This window comes from Peromyscus californicus, unplaced genomic scaffold (genome assembly GCF_007827085.1).
Source record: "Peromyscus californicus insignis strain IS unplaced genomic scaffold, ASM782708v3 Scaffold_12__1_contigs__length_115047231, whole genome shotgun sequence".
Taxonomy (NCBI): Eukaryota; Metazoa; Chordata; class Mammalia; order Rodentia; family Cricetidae; genus Peromyscus; species Peromyscus californicus.
Window position 1 is genome coordinate 55060085 of NW_026294413.1, and position 27405 is coordinate 55087489.

A 27405-nucleotide genomic window follows, 5' to 3' on the forward strand; every position below is an offset into this window, starting at 1 on the left:
TTGCTACTGTGACAAAATACCTAAAGAAAGACACTTAAGAAAAGGGGGGTTGATTTTGTCTCTTAGTTCCAGGGGAAGTCCTTCATGCTAGGGAAGCCCAGGCTGCAGGAGTTTGAAGCAGTTAATTATATTGTATCCCTAATTGGGAATCAGAAGATGAATGCCTGTGCTCAGTTCAATTTTCCTTTTTATGCAGTTTAGGATTATAGCTCATGGGATGATGTCACTCAAGGTGGACTTTTCCTCCTTAGACAAGCATTTCTGGAAACACGCTCACAGATATACCCAGAAGTGTGTTTCCATGGTGAATCTAACACACATCAGGTTGGCAATGAACATTAGTATCACAGCGGTAATTCCTCTCCATGTCAACATCATCCCAGTGATGGTGTGTGGCCTTGGTCAAAGGACCAATCTCATTCTTCCTAGAAATGGTGTCACTTTTCAAAATCATAAATAAGTATATTTAAAATTTTTAATTGGACAGTTTCACACACGAGTACACTGTATTTTACATCAGTTCCATCCCTTCCATTAACTCCCCCCCCCCATCAACCCTCTCTCAGACTCATGATCTTTTTCTTCTTTTACCATTATTATTGCTAAACACATACAGAGAGAAACTACAGGCTCCATTTAGGGTTGTTCATACATACACAAGTGTTTAGAGCTGACCACTTGGGATTGTATATAGGGCACTCATAGGTAAAGAAAACGTATTTTCACTTCCTCCACATCCATTGGTTCCTGTAAATTTTCATCTAGGTTGGAATCTATTGGATTCTCCTATTCCCTTTGTGTGTTGAATGATGTGGTCATTATCCAGGTCTTGTTTAGGCAATGGCATTATTGAGATTTCATAGGGCCATATCTAGAAGACACTATCCTGCAGCAAACATCTTGGTCCTCTGACTCTTGCCATCTTCCTTCCCTCTTTTCCATACTGTTCCCAGAGCCTGAGGTGTAGGGGTTGTGTTGTAGATGTGCTAACTAGGGATGGGGACCCCATAGTCATGTATTCTCTGTGTTTGATTATATTTGGATTTCTGTAATAGGCTCTGCCTGATGCAAAACATAAAATAAAATTTAAAAAGCTTCACTGATAAGGGGATGAGAGCTACAGTCGTTTATGGGTATAAGGATCAATATTTAAAATAAAAGTACAAGTTGTATTGACTTAGAAAAAATGGCAATAGTAATTTCTCTTTTAGTGTCTATGACCTCGCTAGCCATGGATTGTTGGTAGAAACAGGCATGAGATCCCTTGTATTAAACTAGCTATTAAGTCTAATTAGATAGATTTTGATTATCTCCAAGATTTAAGTACCACTATTGCACCATTGGAGAAATCTTGTTGGGCTGGTCATTGTTGTGGTCAAAGGCACAGCAGCTGTGTAGAACTAGTCTCCCTTGGCAGTTTGCAATGAGAAAAGGATACTAGATTATAGAGATATGTGCTGTATAATGTAACTTGTGTGTGTGTGTGTGTGTGTGTGTGTGTGTGTGTGTGTGTGTGATTGTGTCACAGTGAGTGGTAACACTTGCCCCCAAGAGCCATAGACTATCTAACAAGTACCCCACTGACAGGCAATGCAAACCCCCCTGTAGCAAGAGTTGTCCTGCCTGGTCCACAGTCTCTCTCACCTGCCAGTCCCACAGCCACTCAGACCCAACCAAGTAAACACAGAGACTTATATTGGCTACAAACTGTATGGCCGTGGCAGGCTTCTTGCTAACTTTTCTTACAGCTTAAATTAATCCATTTCTATAAATCTATACCTTGCCACGTGGCCTGTGGCTTACTGGCATCTTTACATGCTGTTTGTCATCGTGGCGGCTGGTGGTGTCTCTGACTCAGCCTTCCACTTCCCAGCTTTATTCTCCTCCTTGTCCCACCTATACTTCCTGCCTAGCCAATGGCCAATCAGTGTTTTATTTATTGACCATTCAGAGCAACACATTTGCCATAGAGAACATCCCACAGCACCCCCCCCCCATTGGAGCTGTAGCTCAGGGTGTATCCCATAGATCCCCCTTAAATATTCCATGCTTTGCCACTGCCCTTGGTTGCCTCCTAGAACTTGAAGGTAAGAGCCTATTGCTGAGGACACCATGGACTTCAGACACAGGAAGTGGAGGAATCAAGCTGAATGAGGGCATTGTTGTTAAGACCAAAAGTTTAAAGGTAGCTAATAAGAAGGCTGTTCTATTGAAATTCTACTTTTATTTCAACACTTTTTTGTTTCAATATCTGTCTGATCATACCGTGTATGAGACAAGCTTTTCAAAAGTCATTTTTTTTTAATCTCAGATAATACATCCGTGCACACAGGAGTGACTGTAGTGTTGGTAGATAGGCCATGAGCTCATGTAGGAAACAAGTAAATAAAAACCCATGGAATGCAGAACAGCAGTGAGGAAACATGAGAACAATTCAATGACCATTTTTGTTGACTCCAAGTTTAGTGTCCACACTAAGGAAATCATAGCCCAGGCTTTAAAATAAAATGTGATGTAGAGATAGCTGAAAATTTAAACTTAATCCAAATTTAAACTGGATGAAAAAGCTTGATTATAAATTCAAATTTCTAATTAGAGTACCCAAGTGTGTTCATTTCTATGTGAAGTCTATAAAGATGTTGAAGTCCTGGAAGAAAAGAGCAAACTGCTTATGAGGCTGTGGGGAAGAAATAGAGAGCCACTGGTCAAAGATTACAAAATTCTACAAAATGAAAGAAAAACATTTAACAAGAAAGCAATTATTTGTTCTTCCTGGATGGCATGTGCATGGTGCCATGTATTGAATTGTCACAGCCTGCATTCTTCCAGATTCCTACATAAATGACACAAGGAATATTTATTCAAAAAGGAATGAAGCTACATATTCCTAATACTTCTTCAATAGTGTCATTGCATGCTAGAAACTTCTCACAATTTCTGAAAATAAACTTCAACCAAAACTGACAATAGAACAAAAAAATAATCTGTTGTCTATAAAAAAAAAAAAACAGAAAATCAACACACCTTAAGATCTTCTAAAAAATCCTAGATAAGCCCCTCTATACTCAGCAAGGATAGACTAAGAAACAATCTGAGGAGCAATGCCTTTAAACCATTGAGAGGTGCCTAGATGTGCTGGAGACTGGTCTCAGCAATTCTCATTACACTTCCTGGGAGCTGGTATTCTGAACTAAAGGTAACAGCAAAACTGCTTCTGCTGGTTACTCTCAGATATCCTTGACTAGTGTCCTCAGGAGACAGAAACCCAAGGAAAGAAAACCCTACGTGCATAAGTGAAGCTCAGCATGTCCTCTTTATTACTTAGTAATAAATGAGTATTAACTTTTTCTGTATGACTCTATTGTCTGGCTCCATCCCAAGTCTTGTTACCTCCTCATCCAGAGATCCAGAATATTTTCTCCATAGTTTTTTTTTCAGTGCCTGACTTAAGTTGGTATCAAAATTATCTATTGCATTAATATGGAACATATTTATTGGCTATTTGATGGAGAAGACCATTAAATTGTTCATTCAAAGGTAGCCACCATGAAATGCTAGATTTGTCTTCAAATTCCAAATTTTGTGATTCATAAAAGATCATATTTATTTTAAATTAATCTGAAAAAGTTTGTAACATGAATTCATAATGAAAGTCACACTTTTAGCCTCAAGATATTCCTGGGAATCAAAACTCAAAGTAGTGAAAATGTGATCATGCTATAATAAGTACTTTGTTATAGTAAGGAAATGAAAATGCCCAACCAATAAAGACTAAAACTGCCTTTACTCCATAGCTCTATAAAGGGTATTAATGAACATAAGCTAACCTTTAACCTTCTGAATTTATAAGGCACTAAAGACTGGCTACAGGTGTTAGAAAAGATGGCACAGAATGTTCACTTACTACCACACACTACTGGCAAAATGTGGATTAGGGAAATGTTTAGAGATGAAGATTTGGAAAACTACACACACAGCCAAAGACACTGCATTGCCTTCCTTTTCCCCAGCAGCTGAACTCTGAAATATTTATCAATGAAAAGTTTTCCTCCAACGTTGTCTTTTATGGCAATGAGTAATTGAAGAGGAATTTAAAATCCAAGAATAAAGATGGATCAAACAAATGGTAGTGCATTAATCTAACACTGATTCTTCTTCTTTTAAAGATTATATATATATATATATATGTGCTCTATCCTCATGTACGACCTTACGCCAGAAGAAGGCATCAGATCCCACTATAGATGGTTGTGAGCTACCATGTGGGTGTTGAGAATTGAACTCAAGACCTGTGGAAGAGGAGCCAGTGCTCTTAACCATTGAGCCATCTCTCCAGCCCCATGTTTTTGTTGTACTGTAAAATGTTTAAAGTCTAGGAAAAGCATAAGGATGTTACTGGCTGGCAAAAGTTAGCTACAAAGGTACCTGATTGCGGGTACATGAATGATACTTTCAAAAATATTAGAATCTGTAACTCAGAAGTTAGGGATTTTTACTATGACATTTCCTTTGTTTATATGTTGGATTATTTGTTCCCAGAATATATCCATATTGTTATAATAAGGAATTAATATGTTGCTAAGGCCCAAATAATCCAAGAAATATAGTTACAAAGGTTTTTATCATCTTGAATAGCAAAACATAAAATTCATTAAAAATACTTCAAGTTTATAAATCAATATGTTCTTTTTTTTCTTGAAAACAGAACAAATTCTTCATAAGCTTTTGCTCATTTTACTTTTTTTGATTATCCCTCAAAAGTTTATATCCAGATTGCCAGAGTTTACGAGTTGTTCATCACAGAGTGGGGTAACTTGAGTCAGGGCCTGAGTCTGTGGCTTGGGGAGAGGTGGGTGAAGCTGGCTTCCTGTCTTCCTGTGTAACTTGGGGTGGGTCTCCACTTCCTCCTGGATAACCTGAGAATAGCAGTAAGAACCCACATACTACTGAACAGGCCCTGTTCATGGTGGCTTACACAGATCCACTCAGCTAATTATCTCATCAAACCTGAGTTAATGAACTACACCACACACTCTCATTATATAGGTGAGCAAGCTCAGTGCTTAAGTAAGATACTTGCCCAAGTTCAAGCTCTTGCTAAATTGTGCTTAAAGCCTGAGTTCTGAACCTTGGAGCTTTGTGCCCATCTGATGGCTGTCTGAGGCCAATTACATGGGAAATGGAAGGTCTGATTCTTGCACTGTACTTGGCACACAGGAGACATTTGGTTAAACTTAACTGCTAGTTGTTGTGGCTGCGTTTCATATCTGACTATTGATGCTTGTTGGTCTTGAACAGAATGATGCAACGACAGCAGCTCTCTGGCTACGTCTTCTATGTGGGTGAAATTTTTAACCTTCAGCAACTCATATAGATATTTTCAAATACCTAAATAGAAATTATAACAGAATATTTAAAAGACCATTTTAAATTCTACCTTACTCCTCTGACATTAGATTATTGAGGCTTGTGTATCTGCAAATTCTCAGTAGAAGTATGCCAAAATAGCACAAACACAATATATCCCTGATCTCAAAAATCTGAACACTAGATGCTCCAAAATACAGAATTATTTTAAATGTCAACATCTGTTTATGATCCTCATGTAATAGGTTAAAGTTCAGGTACTCTAAAAATGAGTAAAACAACCAGTAGTTATGTGTTTAAAATATGTATAAAACAGTAAATGAATTTTACTTTTGGGGTGGGTCCTATTCTGTAGCTATCTCAAGGTATATATGAAAATACCTCAAAGTATAAAAAATTTGCAATCCAAAATATTTCCAGTTGCAAGGATTTTGGATAAGGGATATTCAATCTGTACTTTTAATGCTAACTTTATATTTTGTACTCTAACTTTATATTTTGTACTCTATAATATTACATTTCCTATCTATTTTCTCTCCAAATATGTCACTTTCATCTGTGCCTGATCCCAGGAACCAAGGTTGCAAATAAGTCATGTTACCAGCATAATGAAGGTGGGTCAAAGTACGGATACTGTCACATAGAGAACGGCACACACATGCCCTGCAAAGCAAAGTAAGTGGCAGTATTGTTTGAATCTTCTCCCCACAGTCTCCACTGGGACAATGGCACATTTCCTCCCATGTTTGTTGGCTTATTCTAGTTCAAGAGAAAGTGACTTCTGGGCTAGAGAGATAGTTCAAAAGTTAAGAGCACTTTCTGCTGTCACAGAAGACCTGGGTTCAATTCCCAGCACCCACATGGAGGCTTCCAACCATCTGTAGCTATAGTTCCAGGGGAACTGAAGCCCTCTTCTGACTTCCTCATGCGAGTGGTACACATATACACAGGCAGGCCAAACAGTCTCTCTCTCTCTCTCTCTCTCTCTCTCTCTCTCTCTCTCTCTCTCTCTCTCTCTCTCTCTCTCTCTCTGTCTCTGTCTCTCTCTGTCTCTGTCTCTCTCTCTCTCTCTCTCTCTCTCTCTCTCTCACACACACACACACACACACACACATAAAATAAATACATCTAGAAAAATATTTTAAAAGAAAGTGGATATGCTTTAGGTACTTTTTCAATCTAGTGCTTTTCATTATGAGTTTCAGGGTAGAAATTTTTATCTACCCAGAGAAACAGCCACTATAATATATGTGTGTGCATATGTATGTATATATGTATTATATATACTATAGGATATATAATAAATAATATATTTATACATATACATATATATAATTGTATTTAAATTTGTCTTGACATTTGCATGAGAAAGACTATACTAAGAAAAATGGCCAACAATTCACCTGAAACACTCATTTTAATTTCAGTATTGATATCCTCAAAGATAGGTAAAAATCACACCAAATGAACTTGAGATTTTTGTATATGTTTTTATTCTGCCACTTTAAGAGGACCTTTAAAATTCAACTTAAATATGTTGTTTTTAATTCATTTTTAGTTATGTATATTAGGATGTGTTTGTGCGTGAATGCCACAGGTGTGCCAGTGCCCACAGAGGCCAGAAGAGGGCATCATTTCCCCTGCAGCTGGAGTTAAAAGGGTGCTGCTGGAAACATACCTCTGATCCTGTGAGGGAACAGCAATTACACTTCACAGACAAGTGTCTCTCCTGCCTTCTAAGGGGTATAATAGTGGATCAAATGTTTACGCCTGGTCCAAATTTTGTAGATATAACTCATAACAAAAGGTTGAACAGCAGGAGCATTTTTTGGGAGTTTTTCTACTGAACACTGATATTGGTAGACAATATTAACAAATTAGTCGGGTTGTACAGACCCATTGGAGGGATCTGGGCCTAAAGGACAGACTATGAAGGATGACCTTTTCTTCATAGGAATTCAGAGCAGATTGAAAAATGAAACAGCTGTGGAAAAGGCAATATACAGGGTTCAGCAAAGCAATACGTGGGGTGGGAAGGGAGTAGGGCTGGTTCCTCCCTCCTCTATGGCCAGTGAGTATATTAGTTTTTACAGCTGTGCTAGCAGCGGATCATGAGTGTAACATGATGCTCAGACACTTGATCCTCTTCCAAACACCACCTAGTCACTTAGTAGTCATTGCCTGTGGTGGGCAGTTATCTCCACATTTCCTGTGCCCAGCACCGGGCTTACAGGTTTGCCATGAATCATCCTCTGGTTCTTGAAGAATACCCAGTGGAGTTTGGGAAAGCTGTGGCTTCCTAAGTTTACCATCCACATTTTCTCTAACCACAAGCAATCACAGAAAAGTCCTGTTCTCTCCTTTCTAGACTACTTGTTCACAAGCTTCCTCTGAATAACACATAAAGCTCTTAACTGTGACCTTATTGGGCTTTGACTTTTCTGGAATTTTCTGGTGGTCAGTAATGGCTTCCCTGAGTGTTGAGCAGTTTAACCTACAGACCCAGAGGGAGATCTCTGAGGGCCACATTTAGTACTTCGAGATGTAAGCGACCTCTGGCTTTGTGTAGACCACTTTGTTGTGGAAAATGAGGCTTTTATCTTTTAGAGTTTATCTGATTGAAGTAAATAATAAAAATAAATGGCTATCCAGTCACCTTTGTAAGGTCAGGGATCTGCCCTTTGTGTATCCTCAAGCTCCATCCCCAAACACTTCTCTCAGTCAGTGATTGCTTCCCCAACTCCACCAATAAGACATTAGGTCCTAGTTTGCTTTCTATTTCTGTGATAAAACACTCTGACCAAAAGCTCCTTTTGGAAGAAAGGATTTGTATGACTTAGACTCCGATGTTACAGTCCATCACTGAGAGAGGTCGGGGCAGGAACCTGGAGGCAGGAACCTGGAAGCAGGAACTGATGCAGAGGCCTTGGGGGAATTTTAATTACTCTCTCCACTCCTTCTGGCTTGCTTATCTTGCTTTCTCACACATCCCAATACTGCCTGCCCAGGGATGGCACTGTCCACAGCGAAGCTGGGCCCACCTACATCAATATTCAATCAACAAACTATCCCACTCACAAACCAGTCTGATGGGGACAATTCCTCAATTAAGATGCTCTCTTCCTAGGTGACTGCAGTTTGTGTCAAGTTGACTAAGTCTAGCACACACTCCATCATCTAAACTGAGAAAAAAAAATGCCCAGAAATGGGGCATGTTCCCTTATTCAAGGCCACCTTCTAGAATTTAGTCTTAAGAGTCTGCCCTGACCCCCATTAGGTAATTGGCAAAAATTAGTTGTAAAGTGATCTGTATTTGAAAAACAACACATTTTGTTATTATCCGAGGGTCCTATTAGTGCAGAATAAGGTCATTGTACATAGATACAACTAGAAGTTACTGCTGTACAGGAAATATTATTTTTTAAATATTGATAGGCAAAGGCTGCTTTGCATTTGTATAAGACTGAAATTTGAATCCTGGGATACAATTTGTAATTTTGTTGTTGTTGCTGTTGTTTGTAGTGATGCCATGTGTGGGAAGTTGTTCTGTGAAGGCGGGTCAGGTAATCTGCCATGGAAAGGACTTACAATATCTTTCCTGACATGTAAGTTATTCGATCCCGAAGACACCAGTCAAGGAATAGACATGGTGGCCAATGGAACCAAGTGTGGAAATAACAAGGCGAGTTGAAATTGTGCGTCCACAATTCGTTGTCCCACACATACCTGGATTTTAAATAAGTACTGTTTATTATGATTTCTGTAATCACAGGCCACATGCTGCTAGGATGATATAGGCTGTAGAGGAACAGGAGAACTAGCAGAGACAGAAATAATTAGGACAATTATTAACTCACACAGTGAGTTCAGAGATACAAGAGTCTGCACGGTAAACTCAGTGATGCAATGCTACCACCAAGGACCAAAACTGTCTCTCCTTGCCTCCTGCCATCTTCAGTATTGCTTCTCTACACATTCACATATATGCTCACCATCCAGCGCTGCAGAAGCAGGAAACACCAGGCTGTCCTTTGTGCATCTTTTCTTAACAAGAGGAAATTTTACTCTGAAGCATAATTATGGCCACTGACATGATGTGAATTTTCATTGCCTAGACTTTTATCACCCAATATCTTGTAGCATACCTGAAAAAGGACAGGGAAGTACCACAGTTAACCTATGTTTGTTTAAGTTTACCCACAGGACTAAGCAAAGCCTTGGTCAGCCCAGGAAGCACATAGATACCCATCCCATTAATAAAGTCATGTGTCTATAGCCATCTTCATTGTGTGTCAAATAATTCAAATTAGTAGTGACCCTTGAATTCTACTTCAATACATTTGGATCTTTACTGTTGAAAGTTTCCCATTTGCTTTTAGCAGAGCATTTTATTCAAATACAATCATACAAGGAATCTAAATGTAAGAAAGGAATGAGAACAGCGCCACACTCAACGCCTGTGGCCACCTGCTATGTTCCATGAAGTTCCATGCTCATGATACACTTTTGCCTTTGATTTGGGCATGCCTACACCCATCTCTTCAATAGTGTTTAATAAGTGCCCACCACATGCTTAGGATCATATTATTGAACTCTATAAATATTTTGGTAGGGCATCTTTCTTTTTTATTCTTGAGAATTTCAGACATGTATACAGTGAAATATAATCAGATACACCCCCATTTCTCCCTCTAACTCTGCTAGTATCCTCTCCAACACTTCCTCTTATAACTTCATTATTATCCCCCCTTCACCATTTTCCTCATCCTCCTTCCTTTAATAACCCACTAAATATTATTAGTATTGCTCTTATGTGCAAGGGTGTAGGGCCATACACTAGATCGTGAAACCTACCAGTTGTCACACACTCAAAGAAGAATGATTCTTTCTTCTCCAGCATCTATCAATTTTCCAATAGCTCCTTAATACAGGCTAGGGCCTGGAGATTATCTTCTACATCCAGCCAGAAATGTTGATTGGCTTGATCTTATGTAGGCTTTGTGCAGGAAACTGAAACAACTATACCACTCCTGGACATAAACACAAAGGAAATATATATCCTACTGTAAAGACATTTACATACCCATGCTCATTGCCACTCTATGCACAATAGCGAGGAAATGGAATCAACCTAGATGTGCATCAACAGATAAATGGATAAGGATGATACAGTATGTATTCAAAATGGAATATTAGTGGCAAAGAAAAATGAAAGCACACAATTTGCAGGTAAATGGATAAAACTAAGACAAATTATTGGGAGTAAGGTAATTCAGGCTCCTAAAGACAAACTTTGTCAATTTCCATGCTTTAAAACTGGTGGGTGCTCAGTCAACACCCGCTCCTCCGATAATGGTACAGAGAAGAAAAAGAAGAATGGCAGCTAGTTTCCACTCACAGATGTTACAGTAGTAGCGTTGTGTGTAATGTGATCCCAGCACTTCCTTCCAGATGTTAATTATAGCAATGCTTAGTTCTTTGATCAGTAATAGCTCCAAATGTGAGGAGCTGTTAGATGAAAAGAAATACCTACCAGGAAGGAAGCAAGGACATCTTAAACAGAGCTTTCTACATATTTTATTATATACTAAAAATGATAGAGTTTGATCTCTCAAAACCTGCTAGTGTTTTCCTAAAATGTTGAGGGCTATTTCCTAAAATGTTGGGCTGCTATTAACTCAGGGGTTAACAGCACTTGCTGCCATTCCATAAGACCCAAGTTTGGTTCCCCAAACCCATATAGCTCACAACTGCATACAACCCCAGTTACAGGGAGTCCCATACTCCTTTCTGGCCTCTGCAGCCACCTGCATACATATGATATTCACTCACAGACATATAGATTATTATTAATAATAATAATAAATCTTAAGTTAACACAACAGGACATCTGCTCATATGAACTCAAAGCTGTTGTGACAGCATGAACAGAACCAGTGTAAGCTCAAGCCAGACAAAATCCCAACAAATAGGAGGAAGGTAGGCACAAAGCTCCGCCCCTAGCTGAGGTATTATTGGCATTTGGTGGCTAGTGGAAGACAGATAATTTTCTCTAAAAACGTATTCCCTGGAAAGTTGACCAGACTCTGGTGGAAGGCCACACATTCAAGAATATTTGGACAGCATAAACTGGTCCTGATTCTTTTGTTTTAAAGACACAAAGTTGGGTGGGTAGGGGCTGAACTTGAGAAGAGTTGGAGGCAGTAAATATGATCAGAACATGTTGTAGGAAATTCTCAAGGAGCAATGAACTAATAAAAAGTTCCTTAAAAAGGTGAGTTTGATGACATAGCATTGATGACAGTTTGAAGACTCAAATCTAGCCAGTCATTGACAGAGATGGACCCACTGGAAATGCTCCATCAAGTTCATGTTTCCATGTCCTTTCAGGTGTGCATTAATGCAGAGTGTGTAGATGTGGAGAAGACATACAGGACAGCCAACTGCTCCTCGAAGTGCAAGGGGCATGCAGTAAGTTTGGAAAGCAGATACCCCCAACTTGATAAGCCTTACACAATTTCAGTTCTGTTGGGATGATGCTGAAATAATACCTTCAGCACTCAGTGATCACAGTTATTATGCTTATCTGACACTCAGGAGCACATAGCATGGGGCACAGCCTCTGAGAGCCCATTACTGAAATCTCTGCATGCCACTAATACGTCATCTGAGCAGATGCAAGCCAGAAGAGCAGGGGTCCCTCTCACGTCAAAATCAACTTCATTGTGAGAGAGTGGGGCCTTGAATGGTGCACTAAGTCTCATGGTGACACAGCATCCTTCTTCCACTAGGTGTGTGACCATGAGCTGCAGTGCCAATGCAAGGAAGGATGGGCCCCTCCAGACTGTGAGGATTCCGCCACAGTCTTCCGTAGGTAACCCTGCATCTCTGGCCTGAGAACCTGTCCCCTTCTGCCAACCTCTTCCTCTGTGTTTGTGTTAGTCACTTTCCTGCTGCTGGGACAAGAAATGCCCAATAAAACTGACTCAAGAAATGTGAGGCTTATTTGGGCCCACAGTTGGAGGATGTCATTTATTATGTTGGGGAAGTCATGGTAGCAGGGGGGAAGCATGAGGCAGCTGCTCACATTGCTTCCACAGTCAGGAAGCAGGAAGATGAATGCTGGTGTTCACCTCTCTGCCTCTTCACTTTTAAAAATATTATTTTATTGAAATTCATTTCATAGAGTGTACTTTGAATATATTCTTTCTCTTTCCCTAATTCCTCCCAGATCCTCTTCACCACCCTATCCACACAGCTTCATGTTCTCTCTCTCTCTCTCTCAAAAAAAAAATCAAAACTAAAAAAAAAAAAATAGAGTAAAACAGAAATAAGACAAAAATACCAACACAAAACAAAAACCGCGCAGAAACACATGGAGTCCATCTTGTGCTGGCCAACTACTCCTGGACTCTGGGCTTGTCCCAGAGTATGATTGCTAGACCCAGGGAGACCCCACTTGAGAAAACTGACTTTCCCTCTCCCAGCAGATATCAATTACAAAGAGCTTCTTGGTTAGGGGAGGGACTTTGTGACCACTCCCTCTTCTCCCTGTTGGGAGTTTGTCTGGTTTGAACCTGTGTAGGTCTTGTGCATGCTGTCACAGTCTCTGTGAGTTCATGTGTATCAGTCCTGTTGTGTGTACATGGTCTGTTTCCATGGAGTCACCCATCACCTCTGGCTCCTGCAGTCTTTTTGTGTCCTCTTCTGCATAGATCCCTGAGCCTTGAGGTGGGGGTTTGAAAAAGACACCCATTTAGGACTGATCTCTGATCTTTGTCTCTGGCCCTACCAACATTTAGGGTAGGTCTTACTACCTCATTTAATTTAATCTAGCAACTTCCGCACAGATACTCCTAGAGCTTTGTCTTCTAGATGATCCTAGATCCATCAGGTTGACAGTATTATTGACTTTTACCCTGGTATATAGGGTTCATTGTCTTCTTCCTATCTTCTCAAATATCTGTTCTGTAGCTATTGACACATAAAATTCATCCCAAAGTCTCTTTAGCAACATTCAAATCATATTTTCAACACCCTTACATTGCCAGTCTTCATATAAAAAAGTATTTTCAAACTTTTCATTTATAACATTACGTGAATATATCATATTCTCTTGTTTGCTTTATGTTTTTTCCATTTCCACAGTAGACATAGTGCTAGGTAATGTTAATTCATAAGACTCTCTGAGAACATGACTTGGAGTATGATGGTAGGTCTGGGTCCCGTTCACTGAGTTATATTCCTTTATTTTGAAGTATGCTATCCTATTCATTCAAACGCTGCCTACAGGTGCTGTCCTGTTCACCCACATGCTGCCTACAGATGCTGTTCTGTTCACCCGCATACTACTTACATGTGCTCTCCCATTCACTCACATGCTGCCCACATTTCATTTGACTCGTGTTCTTTGGCATGTGTTGTCTTTGTTAGACCAGGGAATAAACTGACTCAAACTGGCCCATGTGGGTTTTCCTTGCATTTCGAGTCTTTGTTGCTCCTCCTGATACTTCTTTGGGTGGAAGATAAGACTGTGAGTGGGAGGCAGGCCACCCTGTAGGCCGTCAAGGAGGGAATGAGCCAGCGTGGGAACCTTTGCTTTGGGTTGCCATCATGAAGAGTACTCTAAGCTGAGAGAGAGCTTTTTAGGAATTCTCTTCCCTTTTTCTTGAATGCACTCCTTAAACTCCTTTCTCTGCATAGTTAGAGATGGGTGTCTGGGGCCAGATCCAACCAGCTTTGGATACTCCTGTACCAAGTCCCAATGACGCTAGGGAGAGATTCCTGGAGCTTTGTCCCAGGGTTCATGAAACAATACCCTTCTGTGTACACAGAGGGTGGGAATGGAGATGTGGTTAGGGATGAATGAACTGTTTGTCCCAAGTTCAAATACTTTTTAGGCATTTCAAACAAAAGAATAACATTTAATTTTAATGTTTATGCTTCAACTTACTCCTTCTGTTTACTCAATTCCTTTACTTCTTATCTTCTTGGAGATTCTAAACTCCCTTACCTTTTAAGGTTATATGATATTATGATACAAATATATTATTATCTGCAATTTATCATGCTTGTGGTGGGGTTTGGGGGTACATTCAGAACAGAATCAACTATTTAATTAGAAAGCTCTTTGATGATTCCAATTTTCACTAACATAACCTTCAACTGTGACTTTTCTCTTCTTGAAACCTTTATTTTTATTTATCTGTTAAACTGTGGGAGTTCTGAACTCTTATTCGGTTGGTAAAGGTTACACATACAAATTTTACATTATCCTCATTAATTCATTCCATAAAGTTCAGAAGAAATACTGACACCCAGCGGATCATCCAGCCAGTCCACAAGCACAGAGACAGGCCTGACATCTGCAGGCTGCAAGAACTCTGGCCTTGGGAAGGGGCCACAAGCTCCACCATTTAGTGGGTGGTTCTTACCACCCAGCTGGGAGAAGACACAGCACTCTCTGCCCCCACTGTCGCCAATATTATAAGTAATATTTGTAGCAGACTTCATACCCAATAAACAATTTAAGACCGCAAAACTTGCTAAACTTATGAGTAATCTTTTAGGAAGTTTGTCTTTACCCAACTTTCTAAATTGTATTTAGGAACACTTATTTATGTCACTAAATATCTCTATTTATATAGAAATAAATAAAGATGCTATCATGGAGCCCACAGGAATAAGATTAGGTTTTTAAGTCAGTTCTACTTTCATAACTGCATTGGAATATACACTGCTTTATTTTGTCCTTATTTAATTGTCAGGGAAAACCATAAAAGTGTATGTACTTATGAGATTCTGTGTGATATTTTGGTACATGTTTACATCATGTAATACTGATGTCAATTTAAACACAACTGCATCTTCAAACACTTATCGTTTCTTTTATTTTGGCTGAGAAAATTTTATTTTATAATCTGCTGTTACTTTTCCTGGCTTCTATTGAAATAATTAAAATTTACTTAGTGAAGTTTGAAAAGTCATACCACACAAATTTTTTTTCTAATGAATCAATTTGTGCCCACAAGTAGGAAACAGTGTGATTTGCCAATATAAATGCACAATTATTGTTCCAGCTTGACATATAGCTTTTAAGTTGTTAGGTATATGACAGGAAATCACTGTTTTTAATTGGACCCACCCTAGCAGAAGTCAGGGGCAGGCTTGTCTCTGCGCAGACTCTAGTTTCTCTATAAACATGGCTGTCATGTTTCAATTTCACTACCCAGGGTCTTAATCACAGGCTCTAAAAGCATGAGCAAAACTAACTTCTTATCCACATCAAAAGAGCCATAACATGTGTGTAAAAAAAAAAAATAAACATGCTGCAGACATATATTAACAGATAAAGTACAATAAAGAACATTCATCATTTCTTTATGGTCAAAGGTACTCATAAATCCCTGTTCCAAATTTTTCAACTGTGTGGTGAATTTCTATCTATACTGTCCCTAGTGTGTGATACAGCAGGGACATTTATAGCTGACTATTACATATCCCACTCACCCCTCACTCTCCCCACCACTGCCCTACTACCATTTGCTTCCTAACATGCAAGAAAATTGGGGTTTTTCCTAGTTATTATTTAGTTAATACTTAGAATAATTACATGGTAATCAGAGAATATATTAAGTGGAGTATATGCTGAAATTCATTATGACTTAGCACACAATCGTGTGTGCAGATTTTCTGTGTATGATCAGAAAACATGTAAACATGAACTTTGCATTTGTGTCCTCCTGTGACTACATGTGTTCTGTGTACCAGGTTGGTCTATACCGTTGCTCATATATAATCCCAACTATTAGTTTATTTATTTATTTATTTATTTGTTTGTTTGTTTGTTCTACCAAATACCGTGTAGAAATCTTAAAAATAACCACTCTAAAAGGTGTAGTTGGGGGTTGATGAGATGTCTCAGCAGTTAAGAGCGCTTGCTACTTTTATGGACAATGATGGTTTAATTCCCAGCCCTCCCAGTTCACAACCATCTGTAACTCCAGTTCTAGGGGATCTGTCACCCTCTTCTGGCCTCTTTGGGTACTACATTCATAAGGTGCACATGCATACATGTGCACATGCATACATTCATACATAAATAAAATAAAAATAAATGAACCTTTGACTTCATTTTGATATTATAACTTGGCACTCTCCATGACTATGTAATTAGAAATCATGGTATTATTTGTATACATATTTAGTATGCTCGTATCTTCTCAGTGGATTAGCACTGTCACCACAGTGCACTGATGCTGTGTGTCTCTATGGCTTCTTGCCTTTTAAAGTCTACGGTTCCCGGAGACCAAGATAGCTGAACCACAATTCATCATCTCTTGGTGTTGCTATAATATCTTCACATTTACATTCATCCTTTTTTAATTCTCTTGAAACTTGAATATTTTAAGAAAATCATGCATTTTAAAAATTCTTGCTATCTCATATACCTTTGGGTTTAGCTTTATTTTTCAAAATTTATTTGGGAGAACAAATTACTGATGTACTGGAACACAAGCCCTCAATATACTGTGCAGTTTCTCTGTCCCTTGCCTCACTGAAGTGTCTTTTTACTCTTTTTTAAATTTTGTTTTGTGTTGTATTATAAACCAGTTGGCCATTTTATTAACTGTTTTTTTCTTTTTATGAATTTGGAAGGTGTGCATTTTTATTAGATGTCCTAAAATTTCCCACATCTCTTAATTTGTTTAACTAGATTTTCCTTTTAGAGCGATTTTAGATACATAGCAACACCGAGCACAATGCACAGGGGTTCTCTTACACTCCTACACCCCCACTGTAGAGTGGCACATTAGCTGTAGTCCATAAACATATACTGGGACACCACTATCATCCAAAGCACAGTTCCTGTTAGGATTTGCTCTTGGTTGCTTTTCTGTGTTTCTAAACATTTCCTCCTCCCCTTCCTCCTGCCTCTCACTTTTGGTTGTCAGTCCTGGAGATTGCACCCAGGACCTCGCGCATGCTAGGCAAGCGTTCTCTTACCAAGTTACATCTGAACCTTCTTTCTGGGGTCATTTGCATCTCTGCCTTTTTTTTTTTTTCTCGAAAGCTTTGTGCCTTTCCTGGAACTCACTCCGTAGCCCAGGCTGGCCTCGAACTCACAGAGATCCGCCTGGCTCTGCCTCCTGAGTGCTGGGATTACAGGCATGCGCCATCATCTCTGCCTTTTCTTAAATTACATTTGTATTACTATGTTGAGAATCCCATACAATGCATTCTGATAGCATTGACTCCTCTCTCCCCGTCCTCCCAGAGTCACCCCCTCTTACCTCCGTATCTACCCAACTTCCAGTCATTGTCATCATCTTCTTCTGCTCTTCTTCCTCATCTAGTCCACTCTTGGGAGTGGAGGTAGGGCCTGCCCTGGAGTGTGCTGACCTACTGAGGGTCACGCCATTAAAGAAACTGACTCTCCTTCCTTTATATTTTTCTAAATTCTTACTACCTCATCAATGTCTATAAAGAAAATCTTCCAGTTTTTAGTACTTTCATGGATTGAGGATGTTGTTCTATAAAAGCTTCATGCTATCTGCTGTTGAAGACCTCCGTTACTAGCAATAGAAGAAGCTAGATTTACTGTTCAATTATTTCTATCTGAAATTGCACACTTACTGTCTGTTATTATTATTGTTATTATATTGTTATATTATTATTATTATTATTATTATTATTATTATTATTATTATTATTTTACCCCAAGCCACAACTCTGTCCTCTCAGATTTGGAGTGTTTGTAAGCACTGATAGTATTCCAAATGCTCTGATATAATGTTCTTAAAATACTTATTATTCTGACATTAGTTCAAATGTGTCCACTCACCCCCATTTGGAAGTTAAGCTGTGTCTAGCAGAAATACCACAGCATTTGGTTTTTCTTTGATTTCCTTGAACAATGGCTTTATGGAAGCTAAAGAGAATTATACATTCGAACAAACACCATTTTCTTACCTTGAGTCCTGCTTTCTGAGGCGTCTGCCTTTGCCTGCGTGTTTTGTCTTCACACATGTAAGCTTTTCTTGTATTTTTGGAGCTGTCAGTCTTGCTCCTGGACTATGTACCAAGAGCGGTGGCTCCTCTGCTCTTCAGACGTGTGTGCTTTCCCGCTTCTGTTGGTTTCAGACGATTAGAAGAGAAATGAACACTTGAGATTGCAAAGGATCCAGGATGAATTTATTACTTAGACTCAGGGGTAAAGAACAAAGACAAAGCATGAACTGTGCCCCTATCATGTTTTTATTCATACCTCTGCTATTTATTTGTCAACAGGGGAAATAACATCTCACAGCTACAATTTTCTTCTCATTTCATTCCAAAGCTGGATTTAAAATGTTTTTCCTGCTCTGACATCCTCCTTATTCCGTATCCTCCTGTAGTCTCCCAGCCTCCATTCTCCTGTTTCTGCAGCCACCCTTCTTCTCTTCCACCCTTCTTCCCTCCCACTCTTCCCTTCCCTTCTTATTTCCAGTAAGATATTTGACCCGCCTCCTATGGAAGGTCTCCTATCGAATTTTACTTGCTGTTTTAACATTAGCACCACAATCATGATCAACACTGTTTGCATTTACCAATCTGTTAGTGTCCTCTTCCTTCCTTCCTTCCTTCCTTCCTTCCTTCCTTCCTTCCTTCCTTCCTTCCTTTCTTTCTTTCTTTCTTTCTTTCTTTCTTTCTTTCTTTCTTTCTTTCTTTTGACAAAATACTTGATGGAAGTATCTTAAGGGAGGAAGGCTTGATTTGGCTTACACTTTTGAGGTTAGAGTTCATCATGGTGGGGAAAACATAGCAGTGGGAGAACAGAGAGGTGGTAGGTCACATGGTCCCTGCAGTCAGGAAGCAGAGAGAGATGAATGGATGTAGTACCCATAGGGTTTTCAGCTCATTCCCCTCTTCAATTCAGCTTGGGAACCCAGCCTGTGTTCAGAGTGGGTGTTCCCTCCTCTCCCTCTACAGACATGATGACAATGAAGGTTGACCATTATATATAACTTCCCAGGAAGACAGGTTCATATGGTAAAAGCTAGATAAAATTTGTGGCAAATAAAATAGTCAGGCCAGATGCAATGGCATTCCATTGTAATTCTGTTGCATGGGAGTCTGAGGCTGGAGGATCACAGCAAGTTTGAGACCAGCCTGGGCTACATAGTGAGTACAACGCCAGCCTGGGATACGTGGTTAAATCCTTTCTGAAAAGGAAAGAAGAAAGGGAGGGAGGGGAAGAAAGAAGAAAGAAGGGAGGGAAGGAGGAAGTGATGGAGGGAAGGAGGGAGGAAGGAAGGAAGGAAAGAAACAGACTGGAGTGTGACAAGATCCTTGGTCCTCAGGAGGGTTCCTGTGCTCTCTCTTGTAGATTTCTCCATCGTGGTTGGCGTGCTCTTCCCCCTGGCAGTCATATTTGTGGTGGTTGCTATAGTGATCCGGCACCAAAGTGCCAGAAGGAAGCAGAAGAGAGTTCAGAGGTGAGCCTTCATGTTCTTTGGGGATCCTTTAACCTCTACTGCATTTGACATTGGATTCTATGACTTAATCCTTCAGGTTTAATTTTATTTTACTTCAAATATTAAGAAAAGTGCACAGGTATGTTTTTCATCGATCAGAGACTAGGTGTCCCTTTGACTAGGCAATCTCCCGCAGCCAGATACACATCTTTTTCTCCTTGGAGTGGCTATTTTTGTAATTAATAACAACAGTGACATTGGGCCTCATTATCAAATATTTTTGCATTTGCTATAAGAATAGAAGAGAGCACATTCATTGATTGACAGTTGTCTAGGATTGCTCTGAGGCTTTTCTATCATCTCACTTAATCTTTGAGAGAACTTCATGCAGCAGCTGCAGTCTTCCTGCTCTCTGGATGAAACGTGACTTCTACGTCTCTTAAGGCTATGGAACTCACTTTTAATGGGAGACAGAAAGGTTACCAAAGGGCTCTCTGCATTCTTCCAGAGTGAGAAGTTGAGGCTTGATTGGCATGCAGATCCTTTCTCTTACAAAGACCATCTTAACACAGCAAGATCATTTTCCATCTTCTCCAAGACTGACTTATTTTGGTGGAACTTATACACCATACAGAATGACTCTTAGGGAAATACTTAATGAATCAAAAATAATAAAATGTCATGATTTAGATAAAAGTTGGCTTAACATCATCACCATTAGGGATCAAGAAACAAAAAGAAAATGTCTAGTAGTAGTTACAAATCACAGGATAATAATGGTAGATAACTTTCAACTAACAGCTGCGGAATGCTGGGAGAACACAGAAGCCCAGTAGTGGAGCATGGCACAGTGGGCAGAGGAAGTTGTCCATCCTCTGTTGAGTCTTTCTAGCATGTTGATGGTGCTGTTTAGTTTACAGGACCTGTTTTTACTTAACAGGCCATCGTCCACCACAGATGCCAAGCTGCATAAGCAGAAGTGTAAACCGCAAAAGGTGAAGGCAGTTCAACCCCAGGAGGTGAGTTCAGGTTTGGACTGTTTTTTTTTTTTTTTTGTGATGGCACAAGTTTATAATTTACTTCCTTGTTATATTATTCTGACCATGTGTCTGCCATTTGGGCACAGCAGTGCCTAGAAATCTACCCCACATCAGAAGATAGCAAGGACTGTGAGCTCTATGCTCACGTACGCAGTCAACTTCCCCTCGTGTTTTGTTAACACACAAAAAAAGAATCTTCAAAAAAAGCCCTTGATGAAAGGGCTTGTGAAACACAAAGAGAATAAAGGAGAGAAATGTTGACAGCTTCTCCCTCCCTGCCTTCCCCGTCCCTCCCTGTCCCTCTTCCCCACCTATCCTGCTGCCTACTCCCTCTCACTCTGTCCACTTTGACTCATTAATTACTACTCGTGGTAAACTCCTCTATACATAAAATGATGTGTATGTTTGTATGATCAACCATGTAACATGCATGACACTTACAGTCCTTGCCATCTCTTATGTGTTTAGGGCTTTGAGCTGAAGTAGATCGATAGCATAGCATCAGTACTGATGGGGGTGACACTTTCCTGGAAGTGCTGGGGAGATTCTCCTGTAAATGCTACAACTGGGCTGCTGGGGTCTCTTCTGCTGGCTGTGCTTTGGCACCTAGTGCTTTTGGTGTAAAGTTGGACTTCTTTATTTTAGATGAGTCAGATGAAGAAGCTCCATGTGTCTGATCCACCCATGGAAGAGAATGAGCCTCCACCAAATGTCGTGAGTTAGCAACTTCTCTTTCATCCAGTCCAACCTCAAGGGAATGTTCCTGAAAGACATAACCCACAGTGCTCAACTATTGATTCAGAACAATGTTGAGATTTGCATGCATTTAATGTAAAATATAAATTCTTCTGCAAATTTTTTTAAAATGCTAAATGGAGGAATATACGTTTTTACTTCTGAATTCATCCCCTATATTAAGAACTTAGACGTGGAAGTTGATAATGTAGAATATTCATTTCTTAGCTGGGGTTTCTATTGCTGAGTTAAAACATCACGACCAAAGAGAACTTGGAGAAAAGGATTTGTTTCAGCTTATAGCTTATATGTCCTTCACTGAGGGAAACCAGGGCAGGAACTGGAGCAGAAGCCAAGGAGGAAGGCTGCTGTCTGGATTGCTTTCAATGGCTTGCCCAACCTGCTTTCTTATACAAGTCAAGACTGCCTGTCCAAGGGTGGCACCACCCACAATGAGTTGGGCCCTCCCCATCAATCATTCATCAAGATGATATTCCATAGATCTGCCTACAGTCCAATCCTAAAGAGGCACATTCTTAATTGAGATTTTCTCTCCTCAGATATATCTAGGTTTGCATTAAGTTGGCAAAAACCAATCAGTACAATTCTTCTGCTCCATAGAATCCATTTTTAGTCCAGGTTGATACAGCAAAAAAAAAATAGCATAGGAAATATAGATTAAACAACATTTATTTCTGCCCATTCTTGAGACTAGGAATTCTAACATTGAGGATCTGGAAGATCCTGGTGTCCAGTGAGGATGGCTTCCTGGTCTATCAGTTGGGGGTGGGTATGGAATGGAGAGGGAAGTGGGGAGGGGAGAAAGAATAGGCAAAGGAGATACACAATCATCGCTTTGTATCTTCATTGATCCAATTCTGAGAACTCCCCCCGCAAGAGGTGAATGCCACCAAACCTAACCATCATGCTGGGGATTAGGACATTAACATATGGCTTGTGTGGATGCAGAAATTAATCCACAGTAACTATTGTCATCACAAGGCTGTTGACACCGTGCTTATGTCTAGATTATATGCAGGCAACTAAATGAAAGTGTCAAACTCGTGGGTTTAGAATTATTTGCATGATTAAGTTTCCAGAGTCTCTGTCCCTGAAGAAGAGTTAAACATTTTCAGTATGCGCACACATTTTGAAGAACCTACTCCAAGCTGATTTTCCCTTTTTATTTTCTTACTAGCTAATCACAAAGCCAGATTTCCCACCACCACCAATTCCTGTTTCCTTGTAAGTATCAGACGGTCACTGGTGGATTTTCTGTCTGCTGTCTCTAATCCACAGTCTCTGTCAGCGCTCCTGAGGCTACTCTAACCTCATCATAACACATTTGTTCTGGAGAACCTGGAAAGGCAAGGCCTCCTTCTATAGTGATTTCACCTGGCTACTGAATCTTTATTATGACAAAACAGTTCTTGTATTTCATAACTGTTGAGAAATAATTAGTATATCTATTGTATAAGGTAAATGTCATCCAAGGAATTGTTTCTGGATGCTCATTCTGGAGGACATCGGATTAGATATTTATGAAACGATGGTTATTTTTGTAAGAGGTAGAGGATGGGAAGCAGATACGTGAAGGCAAGTTGGAATAAGTAAAGTGTTTTTTTAAGTAAAAGGCAGAATCCATCTACTCATGAGTAGTTCCTCGTGCCTAGCCCTCTGTTGTAAGTAAAAGAGGAAGAGCCAACGTTCCTTTTGTCAAGATGTTTTGCAGTTTTAGTAAGCAAATAAGTCACACGTGCCTGGTATGCCTAGCTCATCAAATGTTATTTGTGTCAAAGTGTGCGATGTTATTGAGAAAACATTGTGATGTAATGTGAATGGAGCTGGTGAAGCAGAAGACCCTTGACCCTTGTATTTGGAGAATGAACTGGACCCAGGAAATTGGGTGGCACCTAAGTGAGCAGTGAGGAGGTAGGCAGTACTTTCATGAAGGAAGTAAGCTTGGCTAGGATGGGGAAAACATGCCATTTCTACTGGCTGACTTATTTTTCTGTTTTACCCTAGTGACACAAATCACTTTATTTTCCTATTTTCAAAATAAGCCACTTCTTCACCCACTTAAGAGAACTACAATGAAACTATGATTGTCTCATATCACCCCAGTGCCAAGGAGAAAAGCCCCAACCATGTCTTCTAAGGTGTTTACTCGGGGACAGGGACTGACATCAAGTGTCTTGATTGTAAGTTTTTCAATAACCAAGAAAGGGAAGACTGAAAAATCACAGCTGCAAAGCTGTGGTGACCCCAGTTCCTCACTTTCTCATACTAATGCACAAGAACTGTGTGAATAGATGCAACATCCCACAGAAAGCTCGCCTACATCCATAACTCCTTCTGCATCTCATCTTCTTAGTAGGCTGCTTGCCATGGTCTACTTTCCTATGGCCATAATCCCTCCTGCCTCTGTCCTCCTTCTGCTAACTGCCCACAGGAGCATTTGAATCCCAGAGTGAGAGCTGTCTCACCTTCCCTCCTGACCTGCTGTTCCTAATTCTTCATTGTTGATGTATTAAATAGTTTATAAAGTAGAGAGCAGGGTTTCAAGGAATTCTTTTAGTTTTCTTATTAGCTTCAACTTATATCTATCCTAAATTTTTAGGATGCTTTGATCATCTGAGAAGTCTTTCTTTCTTTAAGGGACTCAAATGCAAATGTTTGAGTCAACAGCTAAGGCAGGGTTGGGGATCACATGATCAGGTTGGAAGCCTGGATGTTTTGGATGGAAAAGAGATATGCTCACTTCCTTATTACTATTGCCCTCGACATTCAGGTTAACATTGCCTGGTTTGTGCTGTATTTGGAAGATATTAAAATTTTCAAGAGAGATACACTTTTGAGAATCTTTGCCATAGTTTAAATAATCGCCTTTCCATACTCATAGGAAGATGGCTAAGGAAATACATAAACTATAAAACTCTAATTAGTTAATCACCCACTCCTTTGTTTTACTATGACATTGACCTTTTAAATATCTTTGATAATCTTAACTTCCTCATTTGGAAGGGATTGATGTCCCCTCTAATGAAAACATAACATAACAAAATTATAAGAAACTTGGGGGGGTGCATTCATTATTAAGTAAGTAGCAATGCCTCAATTCTTTTAACTTGTCAAATCAGAACATCAAGTTAAGAAAAAATATGTAAGCACTTCCTCTTCTATATGTCTTTGATACCCTTTCTTGTAAAGTTTTAACTAATTATGCTATTTTGGGAGTTTCCTACAATACAGTAAAATGTTTTGGTTAAAACAATTAATCACAGATTATTTGTATGCTAACTACTGGTGTGGTTAAAGTGAGATTCTCTTTTTAAATAGAGAGTGGTTCAGTTAAAGAAATGAACATAAACCAGAAATTATAAACTGGTGACATACAGGCAAGGTTTGGATTGCAGATGTGTTTTATTTGGTCTAAATCAAAGATCCTGACCACACAGCTCTTTTTTAATTTGTTTTGAATTTATAAGAAATAATTTTTAAATTGTGAGATCTTGCATAAACATCCAGATTCCTGGATTGTAAAAAATAATCAGATGGTCTGTCAACAACAGAATCACACTACCCATAACATCTTCAGCTTCATGGACAGATGGTAGAACAAATATGGTTGGCTAGGTACCAAACACTCCCCTGCCTTGCTTTCAGAATCCTGATTTTATCTAGCTGTTCATTTTTAGAACAATGGATGTAACTCCATACATGCTATGCTAACCCACTTGTAACAATCAAAATTTCCTTGCCAGTGATTTGTAAGTGAATGGGTAACCCCCCATTTTGTCCCTGTGAGATGAGGGAGGGGGTATGTTGGAAAATTTCTGAGGAATGTTTCCCCATTCATCCTTTCTTCTGGTTGTTGACATCTGGTACTGCTACAGCTGTGCTGTGATCTGAAGACAAGGATGGTGTGGACAAGATAGAGCAGAAAGATAAACAGAATTCAGCTGAACTTCCTAAGATCTTATTGAACTCGTAGATTAACAACTGTTGAACTGGGTCCACTTTTTGCTGGGACATTTTGTACAATCAATAAATTTTCCTTGTTGTCCAAACCATGTTGAGTTGGGTTTTCTCTCGTGAATTAGCTTTGCCATTACCAAGGTGCCTACTCTCCTGTTACCATGGTCGCATTTTCCTTTATTATATTTATCCTGTTACATTCATTGCCAACATGATTTGCCCCCGATGTTGTTTTCAGTCTGCATCCAAGAGCACAGTTCAACATCCAGTAATTCTAGAGTCCACCTATCAAACAATTCTCATTATTGGAGCCCTTCTTTCCATGAGGAAGTTTCTTAAGTATGGAGCTACTTAAGTATGCTTGAATCTTGGGGATAAGACAGACTATAATAGAACTCCTTAATAGAACACCTTATCTGACCTGGATATACATTCCTATTTCCTATGAAGTCTAAATCTGCTTAGTAGGAACATTTACAACCCCAACCCCATTGTTTCTGTTCATTTATTTGCATGTTTCCTTACATTAATAGCTCTTCCCAGCCACAGATTTACGTTATTCTCATGTATTTGCTATGTATGTGTGTGCTGGCCAGAGGACAGCTTGCAGGAGTTAGTTGTCTCCATCCACCATCCACTGTGTGGGTCCTTTACCCACTGAGTTAACTTGCTGACTCACACATTATGTAGAGTGTGCATGTGTGATGTGATGTGTGTATGTTTGTGTGTGTGTTCACACACCCATGCATGCATGTATATGGAGCTCAGAGGACAATTTAATAAAGTCAGGTATTTCCTTCAATTAATCTTTATGTAGGTTCTAGGTTTTGGATTCAGGCCACCAGGCTTGCTCTGCAAGCTCCTTTACCTTCTGAACCATCTCACCAGCCCTCACACTATCTTTTACGAGGTTGGCTAATTAAAAATCTTGAACCTAGAACTCTCAAGTAGCCATTTGTCATACGTGGAGCTAGAAATAAGTTATACACTCACAAAGAGCAGTGTTTGGACATGTTGTGGTTTGGTAAATGATGTTGCTTTCTCCTTGATCAACCAAATAGTTGAAACGTACCTAACACATCTAAAAGGCTCTAATCACAGAGGGCCTCTTCTACATTCTCTCTTTCTCTGTTCTTTATTTCTCTCTTTTTGAAAATGTTGTGGAACAGCCAATCTACTTGAGATTGCCCACAGCCAGTCCCTTCATTTATCTCACTCAATCTTTCACTGTTCTTTGTCTGACTCCTTGGTGGCTTTGGAGAACTTCAGTTTGTTTTCACAATTACTGATTTTATGTTGTCAGTCTTCTTCCTTAATTTCAATTTGTTTTGTCATTGTTCATCATATTGTTTATTCAGCAGTGATAATCAATTTAAAAATGTTTAGTGCTAAAATTAATGCAGTATCCCCACTCAGACTTTTGGCTAAGGTTAAGGACAAATTTATGTGCTGGACAATAATACAGACATTATCTTCCAGAGGTTCCTTGTGTTGAAGTCGGGGTTACTGGAGGAGTAGGCTTTGACTGAAAAGGATTGCTAGCAAATTGATTACGGAGTGTGTTCGTGCTACCGTTGGTGTGATGGGAAGTGAGGAAGCAAGAGCAGGCAGCATGAGGAAGGGATCTTAATATGCCTCAGTGAAGGCTTTAACTGACCACTGCTGTGGGTATTGCTCTGTATAAATAAACACTGATTGGCCAATAGCCAGACAGGAAGTATAGGCAGGACTAACAGAGAGGAGAATTAAGGAAACAGGAAGGGAAGGGGAGTTTGCCTGGAGCTGCTGCCAGGACAAGGAAGATGTAAGGTACAGATAAGCCACGAGCC

At 39.6% G+C, this 27405-nt stretch overlaps 1 protein-coding gene across 1 annotated transcript in view; it reads left to right on the top strand.

The window, feature by feature from the left end:
• Adam28 (ADAM metallopeptidase domain 28) overlaps positions 1–25656 on the top strand; it is a 105575-nt gene extending 79919 nt beyond the window's left edge. Inside the window, 8 exon segments of the mRNA XM_052734247.1 lie at positions 5940–6042; positions 8890–9049; positions 11758–11838; positions 12159–12237; positions 19736–19844; positions 20764–20842; positions 21509–21577; positions 22797–25656. Coding sequence (XP_052590207.1) covers positions 5940–6042; positions 8890–9049; positions 11758–11838; positions 12159–12237; positions 19736–19844; positions 20764–20842; positions 21509–21577; positions 22797–22847 — 731 coding nt within the window. The 3' untranslated portion in view covers positions 22848–25656.
• The last annotated feature ends 1749 nt before the right edge of the window (positions 25657–27405 follow it).